This window comes from Eurosta solidaginis, chromosome 3 (assembly GCF_040869045.1).
Source record: "Eurosta solidaginis isolate ZX-2024a chromosome 3, ASM4086904v1, whole genome shotgun sequence".
Classification (NCBI taxonomy): Eukaryota; Metazoa; Arthropoda; class Insecta; order Diptera; family Tephritidae; genus Eurosta; species Eurosta solidaginis.
In genome coordinates, this window is record NC_090321.1 from 58,702,307 (window position 1) to 58,726,859 (window position 24,553).

General features: G+C 38.8%; 1 protein-coding gene across 2 annotated transcripts; it reads left to right on the forward strand.

The window, feature by feature from the left end:
- The first annotated feature begins 3,342 nt into the window (after positions 1–3,342).
- On the forward strand, positions 3,343–18,928 carry LOC137243778 (enolase-binding protein). Of its 2 annotated transcripts, none has more exons than XM_067771865.1 (5): positions 3,343–3,804; positions 14,571–14,771; positions 17,740–17,877; positions 17,938–18,255; positions 18,314–18,928. In XM_067771865.1, exons 1-5 carry the CDS (start codon positions 3,517–3,519, stop codon positions 18,797–18,799), a joined length of 1,431 nt encoding a protein of 476 aa, XP_067627966.1. In that variant the 5' UTR covers positions 3,343–3,516; the 3' UTR covers positions 18,800–18,928. The 2 variants fall into 2 exon arrangements, with proteins under 2 accessions (XP_067627966.1, XP_067627967.1); XM_067771866.1 differs by lacking the exon at positions 3,343–3,804 and adding an exon at positions 8,726–8,785.
- Positions 18,929–24,553: the final 5,625 nt, after the last annotated feature.

Here is a 24,553-nt window from a genome sequence, read left to right on the forward strand (position 1 = left end):
ACCGTTCCCTCACACTCTGTTGTTTGGCCAATGAACTACTTCGTAGGGCTTGATCTTGCCGAATTGGCTTTGCATAATCAGTATCGTGTTGACGTTTCACAACATTAGTGCGCGCTGACTTGAAACCACCCTTGCATTCTTTCTGGAAAATTCTTTCAGTCTTTTCAGTGCGTCCATTAGGGTTCATCAATGCCACTGTTTTTCTCGCAGGTACCTTCGGTTGTGATTTGTTTGGCACATTCGTTCCATAAACCCTTGCCAGATCTGCTGCCTTTGACCTTTGTGGTTTTTGTCGAATCTCTTTCACGAGCACTCGCATTTTTTTGTTGTAATCCCTTCAGTGCTTCCAAAATTGTGCCTACCCAATCTGGCCTTTCCACTTCCACGCGATGAGCTTTGTATGCGGGCTTACTCAAAAGTGACGCTGTTGCCAGAGTCAGTGCATAGGATACCGTTTCAGCAAATGTTGGCTTTGGGTTTGCATATGTCGCTCGCTTCGTTTCTACGTACCGTATGCCATTTATAAAAATCTGGATTTTTACCCTCTCGGTGTACTCTACGGGTGCATCCGCATTTGCCAAATGAGCCAACCTTTCAACATCCGATCAATTTTGTCCTCGAGCTGCACAATTTTTGTATCCTGTGCTTCCAGCATTGATGTTACCCTTATCTCCTGTGCCTCCAGCTGCGAGGATATGCGGGCCTCCTGTGCTTTCAACTGCTCAGCCAACTGAGATGTCATATATGTCTTTTGCTCTTCCAGTTGGGATGCCATATATGTTTTCTGTTCTTCCAGTTGAGTTTTCATCTTCGATGTCATATATGTCTTCTGTTCTTCCAGTTGAGTTTCCATCTTGGATGTTACTGTCGACGTTTGTGCAGATATTGCAGCTAATATCACGTTCAAGTCTGTGCTGGTAACTGCCTGTGATGTTTCGTTTTTCTCCTCCAATTTTGTTGTATCATCGCCATCAAGATGAAAGACATGCTCTTCCACGTCAATTCCTTCTAATTCCATTGCGTCTCGTAGTCGTGCCTGAAGTTCGAGTTTAATGCCGATTGTATTCAATCCACGGCTCTCCAACTCCTTCTTCAGTTGCGGGATCTTCAATTCAATTAACTTTGCCATGTCCAAGTTGTATTCCCAATCTCCGGAATTTATTCAACAGTTCCTCTTCTGACACCAATTGTAACGAATTTACTGCAAATCCTCTTATTTGCAACCTTCTGCTAAGTTCGAATCACTAAACTGTTGAATAAATAACTCCAATATTTAATAATGCAAAATGGCCTTTATTCAAGTACTTTCAAAATAACATTTCTATTGCTCGACAGATAGCGTGCTTAATCGAAACTGATTATCGCGCCTCTACTGTTGCTACTTTTATACTGTGTGATTTCCTCGTTGCATCTTCTAGGCGCTTCCAAAATTTACTTAGTTACTGGTATATAATTATAACTACAGATGCACGTGTGTAGCTCTCATATGCGCGTGTATTTGTGAGCGACACTTCCACAATTACAATTGCATACTTTTGGGAGCATCTCAGATAAGATATCTGCATGTGTTTGTGCGTTGCTTCTGCGCTGCATGTACGTACATATGTATAGACATAATGATTGATTCGTTAATGTAGATACATAATGATTGATTTATGGATGTACATACAAATCACTCTTAGCATCGGCTTAGAGATGACAGTACCCCTTAGTGTTGCTAATATTCGTAACAGTATGCTCAAAATAAATTATATGCTTTAGTTATCTCCTTTTCTTCAAAAACAGCTTCCCATTTTTCTAAAAGAAGCAATTAATGAAGAGCCCTTAAATTAATTTTGTTAATGGCTCTCATACTATTGTAATTGCGTACAATGTTTGGACAATTGATTTGCAGGCCAATCAAGGATAAAACCAGCAGATGGGCTAAGTATAAAATTAAAGCGTCCATAAATATGGTCTATGCAGGTTCCAGAATCAGGTCGAGTAGTGCATTTAATATAAGGTAGTAAACCGTGACTGGCTATCAATTCAAGGTGATTATCTACTGAAGCGTTGGTGCCTAATAAGACCACATTGAAATCGCCTAATATAACCAAGTTTGTTGATTTTACATTCTCCAAAAAAGAAGAAAACTCTTTATTGAATATCTGCAAAGGTTTTGAGTGAAACCTATACACACATATGAAGCTAACTAGCTCCGTTTTTATATTGCAACCTATCTTTATAACACTCAGAGTGTTTGCCAAATCACTGCCGAGGGGCGGCCCCGCTTAAGTAGAAAAACTTTCTTCTAATTGAAATAATTTGTTTCTAAATTTGCGATGCTGTTTTGTTTCTGCTTATTCCAAACTGTAAAAATAAGCGGTAAAGATGGTTTTGATGGTGAATGAGGACAAAACGAAGTACCTGCTGTCATCAAGTAAAGAGTCAGCGCATATGCGCCTTGGCAACCACGCTACTGTTGGCAGCCATAATTTCGAAATAGTAAAAGACTTCGTTTATTTGGGAACCAGCATACCTAAACACTAGCAACAACATCAGCTCTGAAATCCAGCGAAGAATCACTCTTGCCAATAAATGCTACTTTGGACTAGGTAGGCAATTGAAAAGTAAAGTCCTCTCTCCGAAAACGAAAATGGTACCCGTCCTGCTATATGGTGCAGAAGCATGAAGATGAAGCGGCTCTGGGAGTGTTCGAAAGAAAAGTTCTTCGATAGATTTATGGACCTCTACGCGTTGGCGATGGCGAGTACCGAAGAAGATTTAACGATGAGCTGTATGAGCTATAGGCAGACATCAACATAGTCCAGCGAATTAAAACGCAGCGGCTGCGCTGGCTAGGCCATGTTATACGAATGAAAGATGACGCTCAGGCTAAGAAAGTGTTTCTATCGGAACCCGCCTATGGAAACAGAGGTAGAGGGCGGCCCCCACTCCTTTGGAAGAAGCACGTGGAAAACGATTTCAACTCCCTTGATGTGACCTATTGGCGCCGTTTGGCAGAGAGAAGGGGCGACTGGCGCGCCTTGTTGGACGGCCATAACCGTTTAAACGGTTAAGCGCCAATTAAGTAAGTAAGTAAGCTTTGTCCGAGGGTTGAACTTAAACTATTTTGGAAGCGAAAGTCGTTATCGCTCAGCCGTTAATTTAGATAAAAGTCGTAGCCAAATGCCTACTTTGTCCACATGGCTGGTAGTTCAATACGATAAACTATTATTACAGTAAGCTTATGCTGCTGCGGTTGGCGTCTTTTTCAATATCATCTCTACAAGTTTCATACGTAGATAGTGTCAACTCTGATCGCGGCTGATAGATCGATTTGGATTCGAATGTCTAACACAGCGTTTAGTGAAGTTTTAGCGCTTCGAATGCGCGGTCGAGTTTCGTGCATTTTTCTAAATACGTCAAAAGTTAAAGTTAAATGATACGAGTGCATTGTAGAAATTAGCATTTAAAATTTCTTGGCTTAAGCAATAAGAAGGTGGCGTGTGCGGATTTATATGTACGTTTAATTATATGCAAGCGCGCCGGCTTTTTCCACATAAATTTCCAAATACAAGGTGTTTCGTCACGAATCTTAATTCCCTTCCCGCCTATAACGAAATGCGTTCTTCGATCTTTCGGCTCACTTTGTTATTGCTGCTGCAGTGGTGCCACAATGTGGTCGACGCATACGATGAGAATGATAACTTTTGTATACGTACTCAGCCAATGCTGTTGGCAGATATTGAGAAACATGTTAATCCCTTGGATGATGATCCCAACTGCAAGGTGCTAGCTACAACGCTGACTGTTAAGGAGAAGGTAAGTTCGATGAGATAGTAAAAGTACACCTGATATTCAAAGATGTGGCGGTGTCATGAGCTCTTAACCAATTATGTAATCCAATCCCTGTCCATATACATTTATGGGTCTAGTGAAACATTTAAATTAGCTGAAATCAGCCGTGAACTGAATCCCGAATGTAGTAAGCGCTTAACGATCGAGGGCTCATATCCAAAATATATACATTTGTATTTGAATTTGCCCGAACTGAATTGTGGATTTGGAGAGTAGGTTTGTGGTTCAAATGTAAAGAATTGAATGCGGTCATCATTAGCTGTACGCTGGTCGGCATATCCTAGTCCTAGTTCATACTGGCAATACCGTCCACTTTCGGTTGACGTAAGGAAATGTTTGAGTCATATGATTTCACATTCTTATCTAAGAATAGATTCAGGAGTTCAACAAGTGCATATTGTTGAATAATAATCATCATCATTAATTGGCGCTTAATTACCTAAGCGACTTTGGGCGTCTCGTAACTAGTCACGCCAGCTATCCCTGATTCATGATAACTGCTGCCAATTGGAAATTCCAAGTAGGACAAGTCTTTCTCCGCCTGACTCTTCCATTTCAGTGGAGGCTCCGCCTGGCGATGTTGATTTAAATACTTTCTTGGCCGGATCAACTTTGTCCATTCTCGGAAAGCTCATACAGATCATAATTCTACCTCATTCGATACCCGCCGTTGGCATTACGCGCTGGTCCATGAGTCCTCCGAAGAATTTCTCAATCGAACACTCTATGAGCCTTATCATCTTTCCTCGACACCGTCCATATTTCCGTGCCATACCTCAGGTAAAGTATGATGATCAGCTTGTAGAGCGTAATTTTTGTTCGTCTAGAGAGAGGACTTTATTTTTAAATTGCTCACGCAGTCCAAAATAGCCCTCGTTGGAAAACGTAATTATCCGTTTGATTTATGAGCTGACATTGTTTCGTCGTCAGATTATTAGACAGTATTATTGTTTGGGGATAGGTCTCTTGACCTCATGGCCGCAGGTGCCTTCAGGAAGCAATGCATCCATAAACTGTTTACCCACAGAAGGATTAACGCGGAGTTTTGTATGCGATCCACAGAGAGGTAAGTATAGGCACCTCTCAAGGCAGTGTCCCGAGGCCGCTACTTTGAATAGTTACTGTTTACAAACTTTAGTAGGCAGGGAAATTCGGATACGAAAGTGCGCTAGGTAAGTTCTATCGCTACTTGCACTCAAATGGGCTGGGTAGCCATCTTTTCTTTTGGAGCATGTGTCTTACCGATCTGCTTAACGTATCAGTTCTGTCACTTCCGCAGGTTATGCTATTGATGAGACTGCGCATAATAGATGGGAAAGTGTCTCTTCTACGCTCTTTGGATCTTGAGCAAAGCGTTCGCGTTAAGGAAACTGTAGAGCAAATGAGCTGTCCAGAAAATACTGAGCTCTTGTATCAACATCCCGAAGAAGCAAGGGGTAAGCTACTCTAGGTCAACCAATTCTCAATCACCTTACGCAGGTATCTGAAGTCGAAATTAAAGTGATGTCGTTGGGCAAGTGAGCGATCGAAACGATATAGAGAATCACAATGGAAGGACTTGTGGCTTTAATATCAGGCGAAATGCTACTGTTCGGAGCAGCAGCCGATATTGAAAATCAGTAGATTTTATTCATATACTGAAGTCACAAAATTTAGAACCACCCTAATATAACTATTACAATTTAAATATATGTACATACGTACGATAACTTTTTTTTGCATATTTTCCTATTCCCTCATTAGTAACACACAAACCTATTGTAGAAACATATGAACATAGGTACGGTAAATGCAAAACAATTAGGCGCATAAATATTTATGTGCGTAATGTGTGTATATTAGAGGTTTACGCCGGTCACTTTATCGGCGGCGGCGGCGTAGGCTCTATTATATACCGGCGGCGGCGGCGTGGCCGGCACGCCGACAAAGTGATCGGCGTAAAACTCTGAATTGAATGGCTGGATTTCAGAGTATCATATTGTCCACAACTAATGAATATGGAAACATACTGCTGACGTTAATGGTACGTATTTTTGACGATCTAGAACAATATCATTAACTTGCGTATGAGTATCTGGGAGTCTTGTAAAGCGAAAATTAAAAAAATTATATTTAGAAAAGTTTTGTTTATATGTATTTAAAGAAGTCGACATTTCGGAAAGATCCGCGGTTTTTGCCTCAAAATCTCGTGGATCGTTCAAAAAATTTGGGGAGTTGCTCCTTGCGGAGAGAGGGAGAAATACTTAAAATGGTCACACTTTTGTAGCGTAGTTTCACCGAAGGAGATGTTCTGGGTTAACTCTAATACCCGACGTCACCACGATTTCTTTAAATCATTCATGGCTACATGCCGGTCACGCACAAAGGCGACTTACGGTTGCTATCAATTATCTACTAATAGTCATGACTCTCGTGGCACAGTTTTAACGATTAGCATCAATGCTGGCTTATTGCTGATCGTGCCAAAGGGCGCCTTCAGTTGTTCCGGCTGTTTTTAAGAGCTACAATTCCCGGCGTGCGAACAGTAGCAATCCCGACCACCAGTCGCTACCACGCACCTTGTCCCTTATACCATATGCCATCACAGAAGCCATAGGACTGCGACTTCGAACTCATACTTTCGTTGACGTCACTTTCCTAGAAGCTCTAGGTGTAACTCCGAAGACATTCTGACGGATGTTTTTGTCGCGCTATGCTTCCGAGTTACACAAAAAAAAAAAACATCTTGAAACGTCAGGGAGTAACTATTCGGTCAAGGATGACGCCCTCGAAGTGGATATCATTACGTAACTCATGGGTGAAAATCGTATAATCCTTGGTGCATCTATATAATTTAAACTTTACAAGGACCGTGGATAAAAGTTTAGAAATGTAGGCCAAAATTTGCAGACGGTTGTGTTCGATACATTAACCTCAATAGTCTTCGTTTCCGGCCTTATGATATAAGAGCTCATTATGGATGACCGCCTTCAGTTTTCAGACAAGTTCGACTATCCCCTACGTTAGGGTAGTAGAACAACCGGTAATTTGGCCGAATGTCTTGAGAAAGCTTTGAGTGTTCTTGCGAAGGACAAAGCCTAACCTGGTTAAAAAATGTGCCTACGTATTCACATTTGTAACTGGAGCCGTCAGGTGTAGGTCGTATTTAAACATGTTTGATAGGCTATATCCAATGTCATTCACTCCAAGGGACTAGTTGGGGATAGGGCCGCCAACTTTAGGAAATGTCAAACCGGGATACTTGGGTGTTGAATGATGAAGTGTGAAAATCCAAATTAAGATTTCACTTAAGCAAATAAAGTGATTTTTCAAACCCTTCTCATACGTGTTGAAGATATATGCAACTTAAGTGTGAGCTGAGAATCATTTCAAAGGAGAATTTAAACCACTGGAGCCTACTAAAGGATTTTGCATCACTGATTTCGCTTATTCTTTCAGCCAATCGCAATATAAAATTTAAAAAAAAAATCGGCACCTTTTTTGGGTATTTTGCTATTTTTAACAACTTGAGGACAATTTGAAAATATGTTCAACTTGGGACATTTTATTTAAATTAATTTTACTCTATTAATTTTTTGAGAAAAATATGCGAAGTGAGCATTTAAATTTATTATATAACTTTTCTTTAAGTGTTTTGTTTTAATAACTTGGTGAATTCGGAGATACAAAATCCGTGTTAAGCTGGCATTGAAATCGCCTGTTTTCTCAAATAACTTTTGAACGGTTAGAATTTCGCAATTGGATTTTTATAACTGGCAGTGATGCGCATCCCTTGATACCCCTTTCGACCATATCGGACCAATATTCGAGATGAACAATAAATGGCCTAGACAGTCTTGAAAGGGTTGAAAATATAGTAACGCGTCGAATGCCGCCGCCGCCGCGCCGATAAATTTGACATTCGGCGGCGGCGGCGTTTATCGGCGGCGTATATCTCTAGTGTATATTCACACATGCAATATATGGGATGGAATGCATTTACTTAGAGCTCCAAAAAACAAATTTTTTAAGAATATATAAAAACAGTTTTGGGACACATTCTTTTGTAATTGGAATCATCATAAATTAGGAAATATAAACGCTAAATAGTTCTTAAGTCATTCGTTGTAAAACTTTGCTAAAATAAAGTAGTGCAACTCGGAATCGCGTTTTTTACTTCATTTTGTATAGCTGCTAATAAAAAGGCTTAGTACCTCAACAGCTACTTTTTGGAGCTTCTTTTAATAATCGGATCTAAATACTATTGGCATTCAGCGAGTGTTTTTCTTCCCTTTGACGAAGTTACTGAAGCTGTCTAAAATCGTATTCAAGATGATAACGAAACTATGTTATAAAATACTGAAAAAGCACTTCTGGACCCGAAAACAGTTCTGGGTGCTTGTCATAGTCTCGATTCTTAGAAGCCCGACATTATTCAGAAACCCTGAGAAGACAAAATTCCATCAAGATCATATCAGGACAACACAAACCCGACTAATCTAAATCCCGAAAAATTTTATCTAAAAACATGACACATAATACCGAAGGGTGGCCGCCGTGATATAGTGGTAGTGTGCTGGTTTTACTGATAGTTTACGAAAGTTTTCGAGCGTGATCGCCCCTAGCCAGTTGTTTAGCAGCACCTCTGCATCTTTGCCATCAGAAGCTTCGCAGCAAAAATCATGCGACTTAGCGAATGCCGTTCGGAGTCCAAAAAAATCGCGACAAAACAATACTATACCAAAGGGTGAAAATTGGTGCAAGTTTTTCTTTAATTTTCCGGGATTTGGTGTCCTGATTTTGTCGTATCGGGATTATGCATGATCAGAAATTAATAATGTGTGGATTATGAACGGACGGGATTTGGTCGTATCTGGATGATTCATAACTATACTCCGGCTCAACCAGCCATAGTTAGTAAATGCGTGTTGTTTATTATCGGACAGAAGTTCAAGGGTTAATTCAGGTATTATTTTGATATGGTCCAAACAATATATGTATACAAAAAAATTATATACATATATCAGCACTGCCTTTAAAAAGCATAAGGTTACCAGACAAGTTTTCTATTCAATGACTCCTCATTTCGACTTGACTTTAACACAATTCCATAGTAAATCACCTCACACCAACCAAAAATAGATTTTCATTAACAAGAATAAGTTATATTTGGTCACAAAATGCATAGCACAGATATACATATGTACTTATTTTAAATGCAACTGCTGCAATGACATAATGCTATTGCAAAAATGTAATAAAAACTTTGAACAATGCGATCATCGTCACTTCAGATAAAAACTGTTTTTATTTGCAATGAAAATGTCAAATAACATTAATGTTCTCAACATTATCGCTAAAATGATAAATGATTTTTCATGTGGAAAACGTAGCATAGGTATTATGAGTAATATCATAGTAAAACAAGTAAAGGTGTCTAAGTTCGGGTGTAACCGAACATTATTATTTAGCGTGAACTTTAATTGTAAATTTCATTTCAGATAAATTACTTTTCCACATAACACGTGGCACCGCCCGTTTAAAAAAAATGTCTCCCCATTTCCTCTTACAATAAAACTTTATAAGTGAAATATCATTGATTCAAAACTATGTTTTGCTAAGTTATAGTTATTATTCTAGTCTACGACCCTTTTAAACTTGTTTTATATCTAAATTGCCGTGGTCTTTAACCAATCCCGTAAATTTTTACTAGAAATACTTTCTGCTATAAGGAAAACTAGCTATACCTGGCGTACGTTGTAACGCCCGATATCGAATAATTATTGCGTTATTTTTTCTGTTTTGTTTGTTGATCATTTATTTTACTGCTCTGTAAATTGAATTGAATTTTGTACGCATATTTGGTGAAATTTTCGTTTAAAACATTTTATTATTGTATCTTATTGTACTGCATGTGGGTACACAATATTTTTGGTTTTTTCGTTCGGTGCAAAGATAAACACATTTTTTGGTGTTCCAACTCTAGAGCACGCAACATACAGCTGGCCATGGGAAAAGCACGGACTCTCTAAATTTAATCCTGCAACAGTAAGCGATTGTCCTTGTACTTTGTTGATTGTAATTGCAAAAGCAAGGCGTACAGGAAACTGTAAGAGCTTAAAATTGAATGGCAAAAGTGTAGGAATCATTGGGATCCGTGGAATGAGCACATCTTTACCTTCGCTTTTACCGCTGATGGTTGTTGCTTCGATTACATTCGGAATTAATTTCTTAACGCAAAGTCTGGTTCCATTGCACAATTTTGGTGGGCCTAAATTCCGAAGAAGCATGATTGGTGAGCCAATTTTCAAAGTTAATATATGCGCAGGCATTCGAGGTGGTTTTAAAGAGTTTAGAAATCCAGTTGGATAATTCACAATTTGATCTTCATCTGTAACTGTGTCGATCGATTTATATTTCGCCACTTGACCAGGAATTTGGTTTTGAATGCGATCATTGATTTTGTTAACATGATCATATTTGGGAGCTAAGATTGCTCGTTCGAATAGCCAAAATAAAAACTTAAATTTAAAATTCTTTATTCTGAAATATGAAAAACCTTCGTCTTGATCGAAGGAACCTATAGCCGAAATTTGGTGATGAGTGAAGTGTGGGAAATACGTTTCCATAGGTAACACACACAGAATTTGATTTTTATATATATAGATGTAGATAGACTGAAACTATCAAATTTTTTTAACGGCGGCAGATTACTAAACGTCCAAAAGGAATAACAGCCAAACTCAACAATGCAGTCAAACTTTAGGTGTTCAAATAACCTAAGTTTGCACGGCAGCCATAGTTCTGAAAAATCCCATTTGTAGGGAAGGTGCCACTCCCCTTTTTTCCTAATTCCACATTTTACTGGAGGTGTTAGGACTTAACGTCCTATAGCTCCTTACCAATTTTCATTATCCTACCATAACTACATCCAGAGATATGCAGTATGATATATTCCATTTGTATGGGAGGTCCCACGCCCCCTTTTTCCCAATTCCACATTTTCTTGGTGGTGTTGGGGATTGACCTCATATAACTCCTTACTGAATTTCAATGCTCTGGTATGTATACCCTCAGAGTTATGCAGTACCAAAGATTCCATTTGTATGGGAGGTGCCACGCCCCTTTTATATATCGAAATTATTTTTAGCCTAAAACCGTCGTGTTGATCGAAGGAACCTATAGCCAAAATTTGGTGATGATTGAAGTGTGGGAAATACGTTTCCATAGGTAACACACATAAAGAATTTAATTTTTATATATATAGACTAGAAGACCCGGCAGACGTTGTCCTCCCCGTTGGCCTATCTGCGTCTCTGGATAATATGTTACTCTGTACTAAAGCACTCACCAACAGCTTTCATTTGATATCCATATTGTATAAACACTGTCTAGGCATTCACTGGCCCACGTTTTGGCCTATATCACGAGACCCTAGTCACCCAGGGATATGCAAATTACCCTCTACACAACTAAAGACTCTCCTGAATTAAAAAAAAATGTCATAGTACCTCTAAATCGCGAGCCCCCTCAGAAACCGCCCACCCTCTCGGCAGGCCTGGTGATGTGCTATACTTGATATCATTCGCTATAATATTTTTTATTGATAAGCAGGTTGTTTAATTAAACACCAAGCAATTACACGGAAGTATATCCGCACCACCTGGAAATATGAGTGCCACTACGTATACGTAACATTTTATTATTACGTATAAACAAATAAAAAAATATGCAATAAAATAATATTGCGACTATAAACTGAGATACAACCTATCCTATGTCTCAAGTTAGATCAAACTACACACGGGGTGCAAAACAAATTCAAAATCGGTACAGTAGTTTAGAAGTCCAACGCGGCTGAAAATGTTGTGACACGTATTTTCTATATATTTTAAGATATGTGTACACAATTTCATTACGATATGTTAATTTTTCTTCGAGTTATGGCTCCCGAAAGATAGAAAATAGCTTAGTAATAAAAGGGGCGGTGCCACGCCTATTTTTTTAAATTTGAAGTTTTTCCTATTTATTGCTAAAATCCACTTGTGAAATGAAATACCATTGATATAAAGCTTTTGCAAAGATATTTCTTATTTTATTCTTCCACGACCCTTTTAAAAATCTTTTATATAAAAGTGAGCGTAGTCCTTAACCGATTTCGTTAATTTTCTTCAAAGCATTCCTTATAGTAAAGGGAACCTCTCTGCCAAATTTTGTTACGATAGGTTCAACGGTTTTTGATTTATGATTAATAATATTTGTAAAATTGATTTTATCACAAGTGGGTGGCGCCACGCCCATTTTAATTTTTAACAAGAGTCTCAATATCAGTCCACACGTCAAATTTCAACATTCTAGGTGAATTATTTACTAAATAATCAGGTTTTTTTGTGTTTTCAAAAATGTTATATACATATATAAAAAGCGAGCGCGGTTATCATCCGATTTCGCTTATTTCCAATACCAATCTATTCTGGGTCCAGATAAGCTCGTGTACCAAATTTGGTGGAGATAGCTCAATATTTACTCAAGTTATTGTGTTAACGGGCAGACGGACGGACGGATGGACGGACATGGCTCAATCAAATTTTTTTTGATACTGATGATTTTGATACCTGTACAACCAATCGTTATCCAATCAAAGTTAATATACTCTGTGTGCAAAGCACGCTGAGTATAAACATTTTTGGCATATCTTGAGCGATTTGAATTTTTTAGATTTTTATAACCAGTTGTAATAGTACACTAAGTTTTATAACATTCACATCTAGTTTACATATACCGAGATTAACTTCATTTTCGTACTTATCGTTAATTATATAACTAGATTTCCCATATAAATTTTCCCCTCGATAATAGGTAATTACGAACAAATTTTAGAGATGTGGACTTTTTTTCATAGAAAAAGTTACTCCTCTAGAGTGTAATCTCTGATTGGAAGCACAAAATAAAAGAGAAACATAAAAATTTTACAGAAAATAATCTGGTTCCCAGGGTTGGAACATATGTAAACGCGTAGACTATCTATTGACGATTTATTGTGTAAACCTGGTCTAAGGCTTTGTTGTATAGGTTGGCGCAATAGAGTTAGTTAAGGATTTTCATATATAATTGGATAAATTGATACTTTTTGAAGGTGTGCAAAGCTGAACGGGAGATGTGGAAGGATAATACTTTGAGGCTTTTACCCTATAGTTCTGCATATTTCCAGGGACCTCATAGAAAATCACTCACCCTTAACAGATTACCACTTCATCAAACAAAATTACAAGATTCTCTGGGTATGGTGAAAATGAAGAATAAGTCGAATAACGGTACCCGATTGCTTACCCAACATACGTTTCAATCAAACAATTGATCGCTCCTCAAATCTCTGCTATTTATGAACTGTTTATCGCCCAGGTGGGTATATGGCGTTCGAACACACTCTAAGTAAGACTTGTTAATTTATTTTATCAACATGAAACGTAAACCAATTGACATATGGACTGGTCAATTGTCTGTTTAATTAATTGGCGAAATAATTTTAGAATTTTTTATGCGTTGAGTTATTGGAAATTATGGGATTTATATGGTAATAAAGATAAGAAGTTTCTTTAAAAACCGCTGATTTATTGATTGAAAGTAGGTAAAAGAAATGGCCGTACGTGGGATACTCCAATTGTTAGGGAGTATGACTTATACCTGATGACAAGTTGTCCAGAATCTTCCTAACGAACGGAGCTTAAATAAGTTCGTAAACTTGTATGCCTACAGGGAAGCCATAGCCAAAAGCTCCGAAGAATTTAAATTTTTCCTACAAATTGGTGGAACAGGATCTACTCGTTTTATGCCCACTCCGAACGGCATCTGCAAGGCAGTCGAGTTTTCACTGAGAGCTTTTCGTGACAGAAATACACACGGAGTGCTTGCCAAATACTGCTGATGGGCAACCCCGCTTGAAAACATTTGCTTCTTATTGAAAAAACTTGTGTGATGTTGCTTTTCCCATGGCGTGAACACAGGATCTTCGGTATGGATGGCGTAGCACGCTACCATCACACCACGGCGGCCGCCGAATTCTAATAGTTTTGAAAATATTCTAAAGGGATGAGTGAGGAAAGAGCACATTTAGGATCACTGCCCCGTTAATAAAATCTCGGGGATATTGGTGGTAAGTCCGTACTTAATGTCGCAGGTTTGGCCTTACCTTTTATAGTTTGGAACCATTTCATGGTAAAAGTTATATGAATTCTGATAAATAGTGATGTTCCTGACAACATTTCTGAGAATTTCTTGGTCTGTAGTGGAGTTCACTTACAATGTTAATGCATCCGATATTGCTTAATTATCAAATCGATAGCTATAACGTTTCCAATATTTAGTAACAATTTTTTTCATCGAGAATTGTTAATTCATGCTCACCTATTTTAATGTTTAACGTCATTATCTTTGAGGCCACCCTTCTGATAGTTTAAACTTCAGTTTAAGTTGACTGGAGTTTAACCTTGCCACTTTGATCGATAAGATACAATTTTAATGCTCCACTTAGTTTTAACGGCGAATGTGGCAGGGTTTAATTCTAGTCAACTTCAACTGGAGTTCGAGTTCGCAATAAAAAACCGAACCTTTGTTAGTAAACAGCACAAGCGAAAAATCCTTTATTAAAATATCGACAAATGGCATCGTTAAGTTAGTTATTTCGGATATACATACCTTCAGCTTTATAAAGGAAAACGATTAACAATTATCAAACATTTTTTGGTTTTCAGGAAAGTTTCTTGGACACAATGTGTAAAGACCATGGAACATCATATAAAGATGTTTACTATTTCTTCAAGCTACATAACGGAGAACTGAAAGGACGAGGTTCACATAAAGAAATTTGTGACGGGAGAAAGAATCCACTGCTAGCATGGGTGCCTTACAAAATGATTTTGGAAAATTTTGCACAGGAATTAAATCCAAAAGAGGTAAATGGAAAAAAGTATTGGGTAATATTTTACCAGACTGTGCACCACCTAATTTTTATCAAAAATTATCAAAGCGGGTATCAAAAGACGTGTTGTTTCGACCTCCGATTTCAGAATCGCAAGATATTTGCAACTAATCGGTGCAAATTTTGACGTTGTTGCTGTATTTTGAAAGATATCGTTGTACACACACTCACTAATGTGCAGAGAGATGTTCTGCACGGATACAATTTTGATCCCCAAACCGGTGTTGGACTCGCCGCGGGCCGCGCGGCCGTTGTGAACGAATTTTGTAATTGAAATTTAAGTAACTTCCCGATAAGCTACAAGCTTGAAACTTGGAATATAGTTCATAACCCGATGACAATGCAATAATACGAGAAAAAATCGCCGCTAGGTGGCGCAAGGATCGAGATATTCACAAACATCGTATTTGTGGTCCGATTTGGAACACATAATACATACAAGAATAAAAAGCGACCTATGAAAAATCGCCGCTAGGTGGCGCAAGGATCGAGATATTCACAAAAATCGTATTTTTGGGCCGATTTGGCTCATATTTGGAACACATAATACATACAGGAATAGAAAGCGACCTATGAAAAAAATCCCTGCTAGGTGGGGCAAAGATCAAGATATTTAAAAAAATCGTACTTGTGGTCCGATTTGGTCCATATTTGAAACACATAATACATACATGAATAGAAAGCGACCTATGATGTCCGATTTGGCTCATATTTGGAACAAATATTACATACAGTCCGGTAGAAGTGACATCAAAATATTTTGGAGTGGAGGAGGGACAAGCATACGTGGCGCAGAGTCGAGTAAAGTCTTTGGGTTATGTATTGAGAACTTAGATTGTAACAAATTGTCAGGAAAAAGTCCTTGTAATAATGAGTCGCTAAATGAACTAAATAGAATGAGAAATAATCGACAATCAAATAAAGACTAAAAACTTGAAAATAAAATAATAAAAAAAAAAATTTAAGTTAAACGGTTTTATTGAAAACAATACTTACATGAAGTAATAATAATACTAAAAGCTAGAAAATAATTAGGTAGGTCCCAGGTACTAGTCATCACACTCCTCACCAATCTAGGAAATTGATAAGACAATTAAATAAAAGCGTTGGGCGCATGAAATTTCTAAAAATGTGAGGCGTAGCATAACCTGATTAAGGTTCAGTTGGTCTTATATAAGACTATCAATAAAAATTTTACGCGTCCAACGCTTTTATTTAATTGTCTGATCAACGCCCTAGATTGATGAGGAGTGTGATGACTAGTACCTAGGACCTACCTAATTATTTTCTAGCTTTTAGTATTATTATTACTTCATGTAAGTATTGTTTTCAATAAAACCGTTTAACTTAAACATTTTTTAAAATTATTTTATTTTGTTTAAATGGCGGCCGATGCAGAAATGTGCTCTATGCAAAAAAAAAATATTAATCGGGCTCCGATTTTTGACTCTCTGGGAGTCACCCGTTTTTTGCAAATATATTTCGACAAAAATAACTTATTATATTTTTGATAAAAATTAGGTTGTGCACCGTCTTGTAAAACGTTACCAAATATTGAAAAAATTTCATCACTTTAGCCCCGAACATACTTCACAAAATATTTGGATACACATACTTACATATGTATATTTTATATAGGATTCAATATTTTTCGGAAGGAGCGCTGGTCGCTCACAGTTTTTGTCTTATTAATCACCCGGTTCTCTAAGAGCCGAGAAGATTATCGATATCGAAATTTCCAAACCTTCCAGGATCTTTTTTCTGATCTATCCATCGTCAGGATACTTAAAAAAAAAAAAGTGTTATCGGCAATTTGGAGGCAATCATTGGCGTAGTAGACATCGACCGGATCGGTAACCTTTCTATCGGGCTCGTCCGGATCTTCCAGAAAACTTTTGTCTCGAATATTTCAAAGGCCATACCATCCATGCTCGATATCGCCCATGATTCTGGGCTATGCATCAGAACAGGTGTGATGAAAGCGTGAGTTTAGAACTTAAATCTGCAAACAGGTGGTCTTTGATGACAGCAAGTGCTTCGTCTTGCTCTCGCTCGCCACAAGACCCTTATATATCGCCTCTTCATCCAGGCCAAAGAAGTCAGAACTTAGGGCGAGTTTGTTAAATCCAATGAGATTATCAGCATATTCCAGGCCGCTCTTCTAATAGATTATACCATTGCGGTTTAGATCTCTTGCTAGAACTATGTACATTTGCCCAAAGTTTCATTTTGTTTCGAATATCTCGAAGAGGCTCTTTACAATGCTTACAGAGCTCATGGTGTTGATCAACGTAATTTAGCAAGCCAGTATAAGTCTTGCATAGAACTCAATTTCAGACAGCGTAATATAGGCATTTTTTACCTTGCCAAAATCAGCTTTGAAGTCGACGTCCGTCCATTTTCTTATCGTGGATCTAGTCCAGTATTTATTGAGTTCTGAAAATATGGTTGGTAGTATAGCTGACAGGTCTGACATCGCAACTGTAAAGACAGTTCGTTGACTTTGGCCTTTGTCATTTGCGTTTTGAGGGATCGCTTTACTTGTTGATTGGGCAGAGCACACTTGCCGACCATATTTTGCATAGGAGTTTATACATTCTCTGCACCTCCGTGTATGAATGGCTCGACCAATATTGGAACTAACACTCCCTCATAGTCGGGTGGCGGAACGTATATTCCGTTGTCAGAGATTATGATATCGGTTTCGTCATCCCCCTTGCTATCTAGCAATAAGCAGAGGTGTTCCCTCCACAAATTAGCGTTCGTTCGGATATATGCACCCATTTTCCTAAAATCCTAGACTTATATAGCCGTCACATTGCGCCATAAATTCGGCCCATAAACTCAAGTTGATGGCGCAGTGTGAATGTAATATTGATCTTCTTGCTAGTATTTTGACTTCTAAAGTGCATAAAATTTGAAACAAAGCTTTATATTCCTAGCAACTAAGTTACATCGCTAAAGCAACAGATTTGGAGCGCGAAAAAACCGAGCTTTGCCACTTTAGTCATACCGATCTCGTGACGAACATCACATCGGATCTCTTCGCTTGCATTGTTATGATTTTCGAGGATAATTTTGTAAGTGTGAAATTCCAAAAAAAAAAAACATATTTCTACTCACACTCCATTTACTTTTAGTATGGCCAAGACGCCAACATCAATGCGCTAATCGAAATAGAGCCGCTCATGTACGAACTGCGCAACATCACCTATTTACCATGGGTAAATGTAACGACCAGCTATAAGACTTTACTTGATCGCACAACCCTGCACAATCCCAGCAGAGAGGCGAAACAAATTTACGGCAGCATAAAATACAGTTATGTCGAGAAAGTTCACGTGAACGTCAGCGTCATCTACAGCCAAAACTTAAATCAATTACCGTTGCTATTCGAACATGCTGGGGCTGTGCTGGAATTGAATGATTTGGGTGTGGGAGGCGTGGATGTGTCGACGGTAAGGTATACAGTGTCTATATCAAAAAAATCCACTGAAATGTTCGTCTAATTTGCAGAAAGCTCTTTTCGGTCGCTTTATGGATCCACGTAGTACAGTCAATGTTGAAGTTATAGGTCAATGGGCTGAACATCGTAAACAATTCAACGCTGATGTTTTAGAATATTTTGGCTATGGTATTAAACGCTTTCGTAATGAGATTCATCACGGCGAGGTCACATTTACTCGCATTGAGAGCGCAGAGCCAGTTTATGAAACTCCCGACTCCTCTTTTCTCACTGCCATTACCAAACACACATTGGGTAAGAAATTGGAACGTTTGGAAATGCCCAATGGCGCGAATGTTACAGAGTCTCCCGAATTGGACGATGAAGAGTTTGCCGACTCAGATGGCCATCCATATCCAGGATTTTATCCATGGTTCGTGGCGGGCTCGCTGGTGGTAGCGGCTGTTTTACTGTTTGTGATAATTGGTATGGTGCGCGCTTGGAGTAAGAGGGAGCAGACTAAGCGTTATAAATTGGCTGCAACCTCTGCGGCATAATCGGATGTTAGCGAGCTCTAAGAGATAACGGAGACAATCTCGGTTGTTAAATATAAAAACTTTTAGTATTACCGAAGATATTAATAAAGGCCCATATAAAATGTGGTTTTCCAAAAATAATCTCAAAAACTAGGGGTAATACTTATTTTTCTGCCCTTTGGAAAATAGGCAAGGAAGTCTCTCTCTTTCCTGATTGTCGGGGAAGGGAGATATATTGGTATTAAACCTCTTGGGTGGTTATTCTCTTCTTCTTCTTGTAGTGTAGTGTAGTTTTTTTAGGGGTTTTATCGATGTAGCTATTTCTTTGCTGGATATTTACCCGGTACATTCCGGAAAATGGTACCATGAGTGTACTAGCCGAACCATCTGGGGAACGATTTTATATGACTAGGTAAATTGGATACTGCAATATGTTGAACTCTTACTTATCCCAGAATCAACCCCGACGTTACAGGTTAAGGCAGCATTTGCCTGATATGAATCCGGTACGTTCCGGATAGAGCACAATTGTCGCGGGAACGATATTTTGATCTTGATTGAATCTTCGGGTCTGTTGTTTTTAGTTGCCTCTAAGGCCAAACCTTTAAACCTGTGGCGGTGTCCGTGGCAGTTAGCGATACCGTCATGTGAAGGGAAAAGTTTGCAACGAGGAAGGCTTTAGATACTATGGAAATCGAGTTGCTAGATGGTTTCAAAGCCGCGGACAAATTCCTTCAAAACGTGCCCAGGTTATGAAGGAGGGTTACTCATCAACGAAAGAGATGCTGAACCTTTTCGGAACTATTGTTCTGTGCAATCATAAAGTGAAAAAAAATGTTCATGCATTGGAATAATTTATTGTACGCATTTTCATTTCAACATCCTTTATTTAACCATCCTTTAGTGCCTTGACGGCAGATGTACTCTTTTAGGATTAGCTTCATATGGCAAGGGGTATACCTAACTCTTCTTTGTCAGTAAGAACCCACTCGGTCGTGTCCTGCCTAGAAAGTTCATCTGCAGTACTTTTTCCCTCAAAGACCTGAGTAAGTGGGATATTTCAACTTACTGCTTTCCTCTTCCTTTGCTTGGTAGGCTGATAGGTGAGCTAAATTTAAGCCCCCCTTTGCCTACAAAGTCAGTTCTAAGTCGGGAAGGCAGGCAGAGGGTTTCAAAATTGACAATTCAGTAGTACCTAATGCTAAACGAACCCATTACAATAAATCGAGAAACCATCAATTCGTTACAATAGCTTATATGCCTAAAGACCAAATTAAACTTCTTTAACCCTAACGCCATAGTCGTAACCATACCCATAAGCTGCAAGTAAGCACCGACGTGTGTCGTACGTACGGACGTTTGTCGTACGAAACACGTTTGACCGAACCCTCAAGCCCGTAGGAATCAATTGCCGTCATCCGGTGGCAAAATCCTGAGACAGATAAATAATTTTGCATGTAAATGCAACAACAACGATTTGAGCCAGATAAATCCAGATAGAAGTCTGGTTCAATTTGTGAGCCAGATAATTTAATTACTTCTTTTTAGTTTGGCAACGTTGCCTTTAATAAACCTACTTTTTCAAAAATAAATGTCGCTGCTTAGCCTTTCGCCGTATGAGTTAAAGGAAAAACAGCGGCGACATCTGCCTATCACATTTCACGTGTTTGAAAATTTCACGACATCTGCTTCTCAAGTCTCTCAATGATGCAGAGCATTCCCGTAAATTTTGAGCGTGAGCCGGGGCTGTAAAACTCACTGCATGACGGCAAATGTGTGCGTCTGTGTACATATACATAACATATTTGTATGTGTATTGTTTACAGCAAAGCACTGTTGCCATTGACCAGTTTGTATGCATACTTATGCAAACATCAACTTTTGGAATTACAATTTTTCATGGTGCAAATGGCAGAAACAAATACTGAATAAGAATTTCTAGTTCATTTATTTGTAACCTCCAATGTTATATAATAATTTTAGAACATTTCAACAAAATTTTAAACAATCTTTAGGCCTTTTTGTATAATAACAGCAAATGTCAAAAATTAGCGCACAAAAGTTTACCAGGCAACTCTGTCTAGTGAGAGAGAGATCAGCTAACACGATCTTACGGAAAAAATCAAAATTGGTTTGATTTCTACGTTCCGGGCTACGTACGTACGTGCGTTGGACGTCGGTGGGTTTTCGTTTACATTGCACACTCATAAGATAGGTCGTGTCAGCTGACACGTTTTTTGTACGTACGTTCGTGAGTAACTGTGATAATATCCATGTCTATCTCCGAGGTGATCAATTAATGGTGCCTTAAGAGCCAATTAATGGTGACTTATAACCATAAAACCATAACCAGATAAAACAGCTGATCGAACCTACCTTGTGGAAATCAATGTAATCGATTAATGGTGCCATGCCATAACGCTAACCTCATAACCATACCATAGCCAAGCAATTGATTTTTGGTTTCTCGCCATATCCATAACCTAAAAATATTTGAGTTGGTGAATTTATTAACTTTTTGTAGATTGTTATGGAAACGCATCTTGGATGGAAGCAGTAAGGAAGGCGGTCGGCATGATGTGGTGGTGCACAGTGGCTAGTCATTGTCGGCTGGGGCGGGTCCTTGCCAACCTTACTGTTCCTGCGCCATAATCAGAAAAAAATGTCATATCATGCCTTTTTAAACTCAGCTGTCAAATTTAAAATAAACTGACAGAAGCGCAGAGACCGACTCAAAACGCTTATAACTTCAAAATGAAACGACAACGGACAGACCTTTAACACTCAAAAATTTTAAATTTCAAAAAATAAATCTAACGCAAAAAAATTACCGAACCGGACACGGCCGGTTACTAACGCTGAAATGCAAAAAAACGCTGAAAATTAGAATAAGAAAAACAAAAAGAGCCGAATATAACTTGGGGGCGCCGCTGCTGTTGTTACGACGCCCGGTGCATGTCCCACCCTCAAAACCATGGCCACCGACGCACCTAAATTTTCGATGGCCCCTTACCTGGTAACCCTACGTGCCTTCTAAATGAGCCAGAACACCAGCATTCCCATTTTATTTACAAATTTTATTCAATACTCATTTCTATTAACGTATGTATGCTACAAAAAAAAATACGATAGTGCAGGTTTCTTAACCAGGGCTACAGCATAGGCTCCAAAGCCAAAACAAGGCTGCTTATAGCATCGTTCCAAGACAAATTCAGAACGAGAAAAAAAAAATGTTGAACTACGAATAGCTATTTACACTATGAAACTGTATGTAAGTGTGTGTAGTATATAAAGTGAGAGAAAAAAAAATGATCCAACAGTTCACACTTTATTGGGCCGAAATCGAAAACGAAATCTAATATGAATACTTAAGTCTGGCTAAGTTTGTTCTGTTGGGGGTTCTTTTCTTTTCTCTTACTTTTGCTCGTAATATTTCAAGTTATACATATATTTAGGTCTCCCCTTTTTTTTATTCACAAAACATATTTTAGGGCTATAAAGTTGGATACAAATTCCGATAATTGGGGCTCTCTTACAAAATTATTATGTTGTTGTAGTAGGACTTATTTTTGAGTGTAACAAAATATCAATTTGGTATAGTGGAATAGTATAATGATAATAATATGTAATATGTACTAAGAAAATTTGTTATAAAAGCAATAGAGATGAAATTGTGATAGCGCTATGTATTATATGCACGTATGTATATTATTTTCTTCTGGTTGTTCGAAGGATATTGCTAGCAATAGTGATTCATATATATATATATATTGTATTTGTATGATATAAGAAAAAAAAGTTCAAATCTTTTAGCCAATTCGTGCGTAATCGACCAATGCTGCGGTCGCGAATTTTTTTCTAACAATTTATGGTTGGGCTCCAAAAATGGATCGCCAAAACGTTTCTCGTGATAAAGACGGCTTATTATGAATAAAATTTATAGAGCTAACTTCAACCATTTTAAAGCAACAAAATATATTATTAAAATGATATAAAAAATGTATGCCCTTTGTTGTAAAGCTAACAATTTCAAGTATTCAATAATAAAATTTGACGAAAAAAATCGACCCTTGTTAAATGGGTTAACCGGGCTGTATAAAATTCTCTAAGTACTGCTTAGAAGTTTCTTTTAACTATTTATATCTAAGGTTATACTTTGCTGGAACTTACATAGCTGCCAGAGTACGTACCATGGGACTCTGCCGGCGTGGTTACTGGTGATGTTGTTGTTGCTGGTGAAGGTGTCGTTGTTGTCGGTTATGGAGCGCGGTCTTGGGCGCGCTGTGTTGGTACTGTTGGTGGTTGTTGCGCTCTGGTCCGAGGTAATCGAGTGAACCTGGCGGCGATAAAACTTCGTGCTGACTTTTACGATCTGGATGACTTGATAATTTTGGCGTTCGTTGTATTACGCTGCAGCGTACTGCTGGCCCTGGAGGCGGAGGTGGTGTCGGACGCTTTTCCGAAGGTGGTAGTGTACTTCGTAAACGTAGATAAAGGGGTTTATCTTCGGATAACAAGGGTTCTCTTCACCATTTAGTTTAGTGCCGTCCGAATCCGAATCGGAATCACTAGAACTTTCCTCACTAGGTGTGACTGTGAAACGCCGACCTACTTCAACTGGATATTCTATACGTGGAGCTTGTGTCACCACCACACAACCGTTGTAAGGCTTATTATCACCCCGAAATAGACGAGTAAAACGAGGCTTGTCGGAATGGACTGTGTTGGTACTTTGCGCTATCGACTCTTCCTAGTTTCTGGGCATTTCCCGGTTTATTCTTTGGTAGTTGGGTTAAGGAATCGGCCGGCGGTTCCTCGTTGCAGTCCTTTGGTTCTTCACAATACTCTCTTGAAAATATGCACAGCACGCGAGGGTGTTTTGCGATGAGTTGAATATGGTTGGGGACGTGCAGTTGAGGTAAGCAATTGTGCTAATGAAGCAGTCTCTGAGCTTGACGCCTTTGGTGTTGAAGTTGTGTCGCAGATGTTATACGATCCTTTTGGTATGGTCGCAGGGCCGCCAAAATTTAGGCTGAAGCAAATCACAAATCTTCTCGTTGGGATAACGCCTTATAGGACTAGTTTTGCGATAAACCTTTTTGGTTTTATAAAAATTTCCGATTAACTGCGCAAGTAAAAAGCTAATTCTTGTGTTTTTTCCTGGCCGGAAAACTCGTGGCTATCATTTCTTTACTTTTTTTTAAATTTTTTCTCCGTCTTATTGTTTCTACGGCCGGAAACTCGTGGCTTTTTTTTTTAGTGATCGCCGGTCTTTTCTTTTTTGTTTCGATACTATTGCATCGCAACTTTTTGGTCCCATCACTAGTCATTAGGTGTGTTCGCACGAAAACGCTCCCAAGTGAACCGTAACCGTATACCATAACAGCAGACCGTAACAAACTCGCTTCGCTTTGAAGACCTGACGACGAAGCGAACAGGAAACCGGATCATCTGTGGGAAGCCACTGCCAGGGACCTCCGACGACAAGCAACGTGGGCACGACTCACCCCTGAGATAAGAGTCTTAAAGTCCTACTACGAAGCTAGTCGGGCAACATAGGTCCATCAAAAAAAAGTTAAGTCAAGTATAGTGGCTATCGCCCCCACAAAAAGGCAAAACAAAAAAAGGTGTAGACATTTTGATATGGAGAACTCGTCCAAACCCCGAAAGGCTGGTCCGACCTAAGCGTGGACTGCCAGGGTGTTCACGGCCCTCGGTGAGTCCGCGTGTGAACATGCTATGAGGTCAGTGCTCGGGGAGAATACTGGGCGAGTT

Excerpts from the sequence above, each read along its gene's own strand:
- LOC137243778 (XM_067771865.1), top strand. The coding sequence starts at position 3,517 with ATGCAAGCGCGCCGGCTTTTTCCACATAAATTTCCAAATACAAGGTGT. Across the intron at positions 17,878-17,937 it reads TGATTTTCGAGGATAATTTT|TATGGCCAAGACGCCAACAT; the intron begins GTAAGTGTGAAA and ends ATTTACTTTTAG. Across the intron at positions 18,256-18,313 it reads GAGGCGTGGATGTGTCGACG|AAAGCTCTTTTCGGTCGCTT; the intron begins GTAAGGTATACA and ends TCTAATTTGCAG.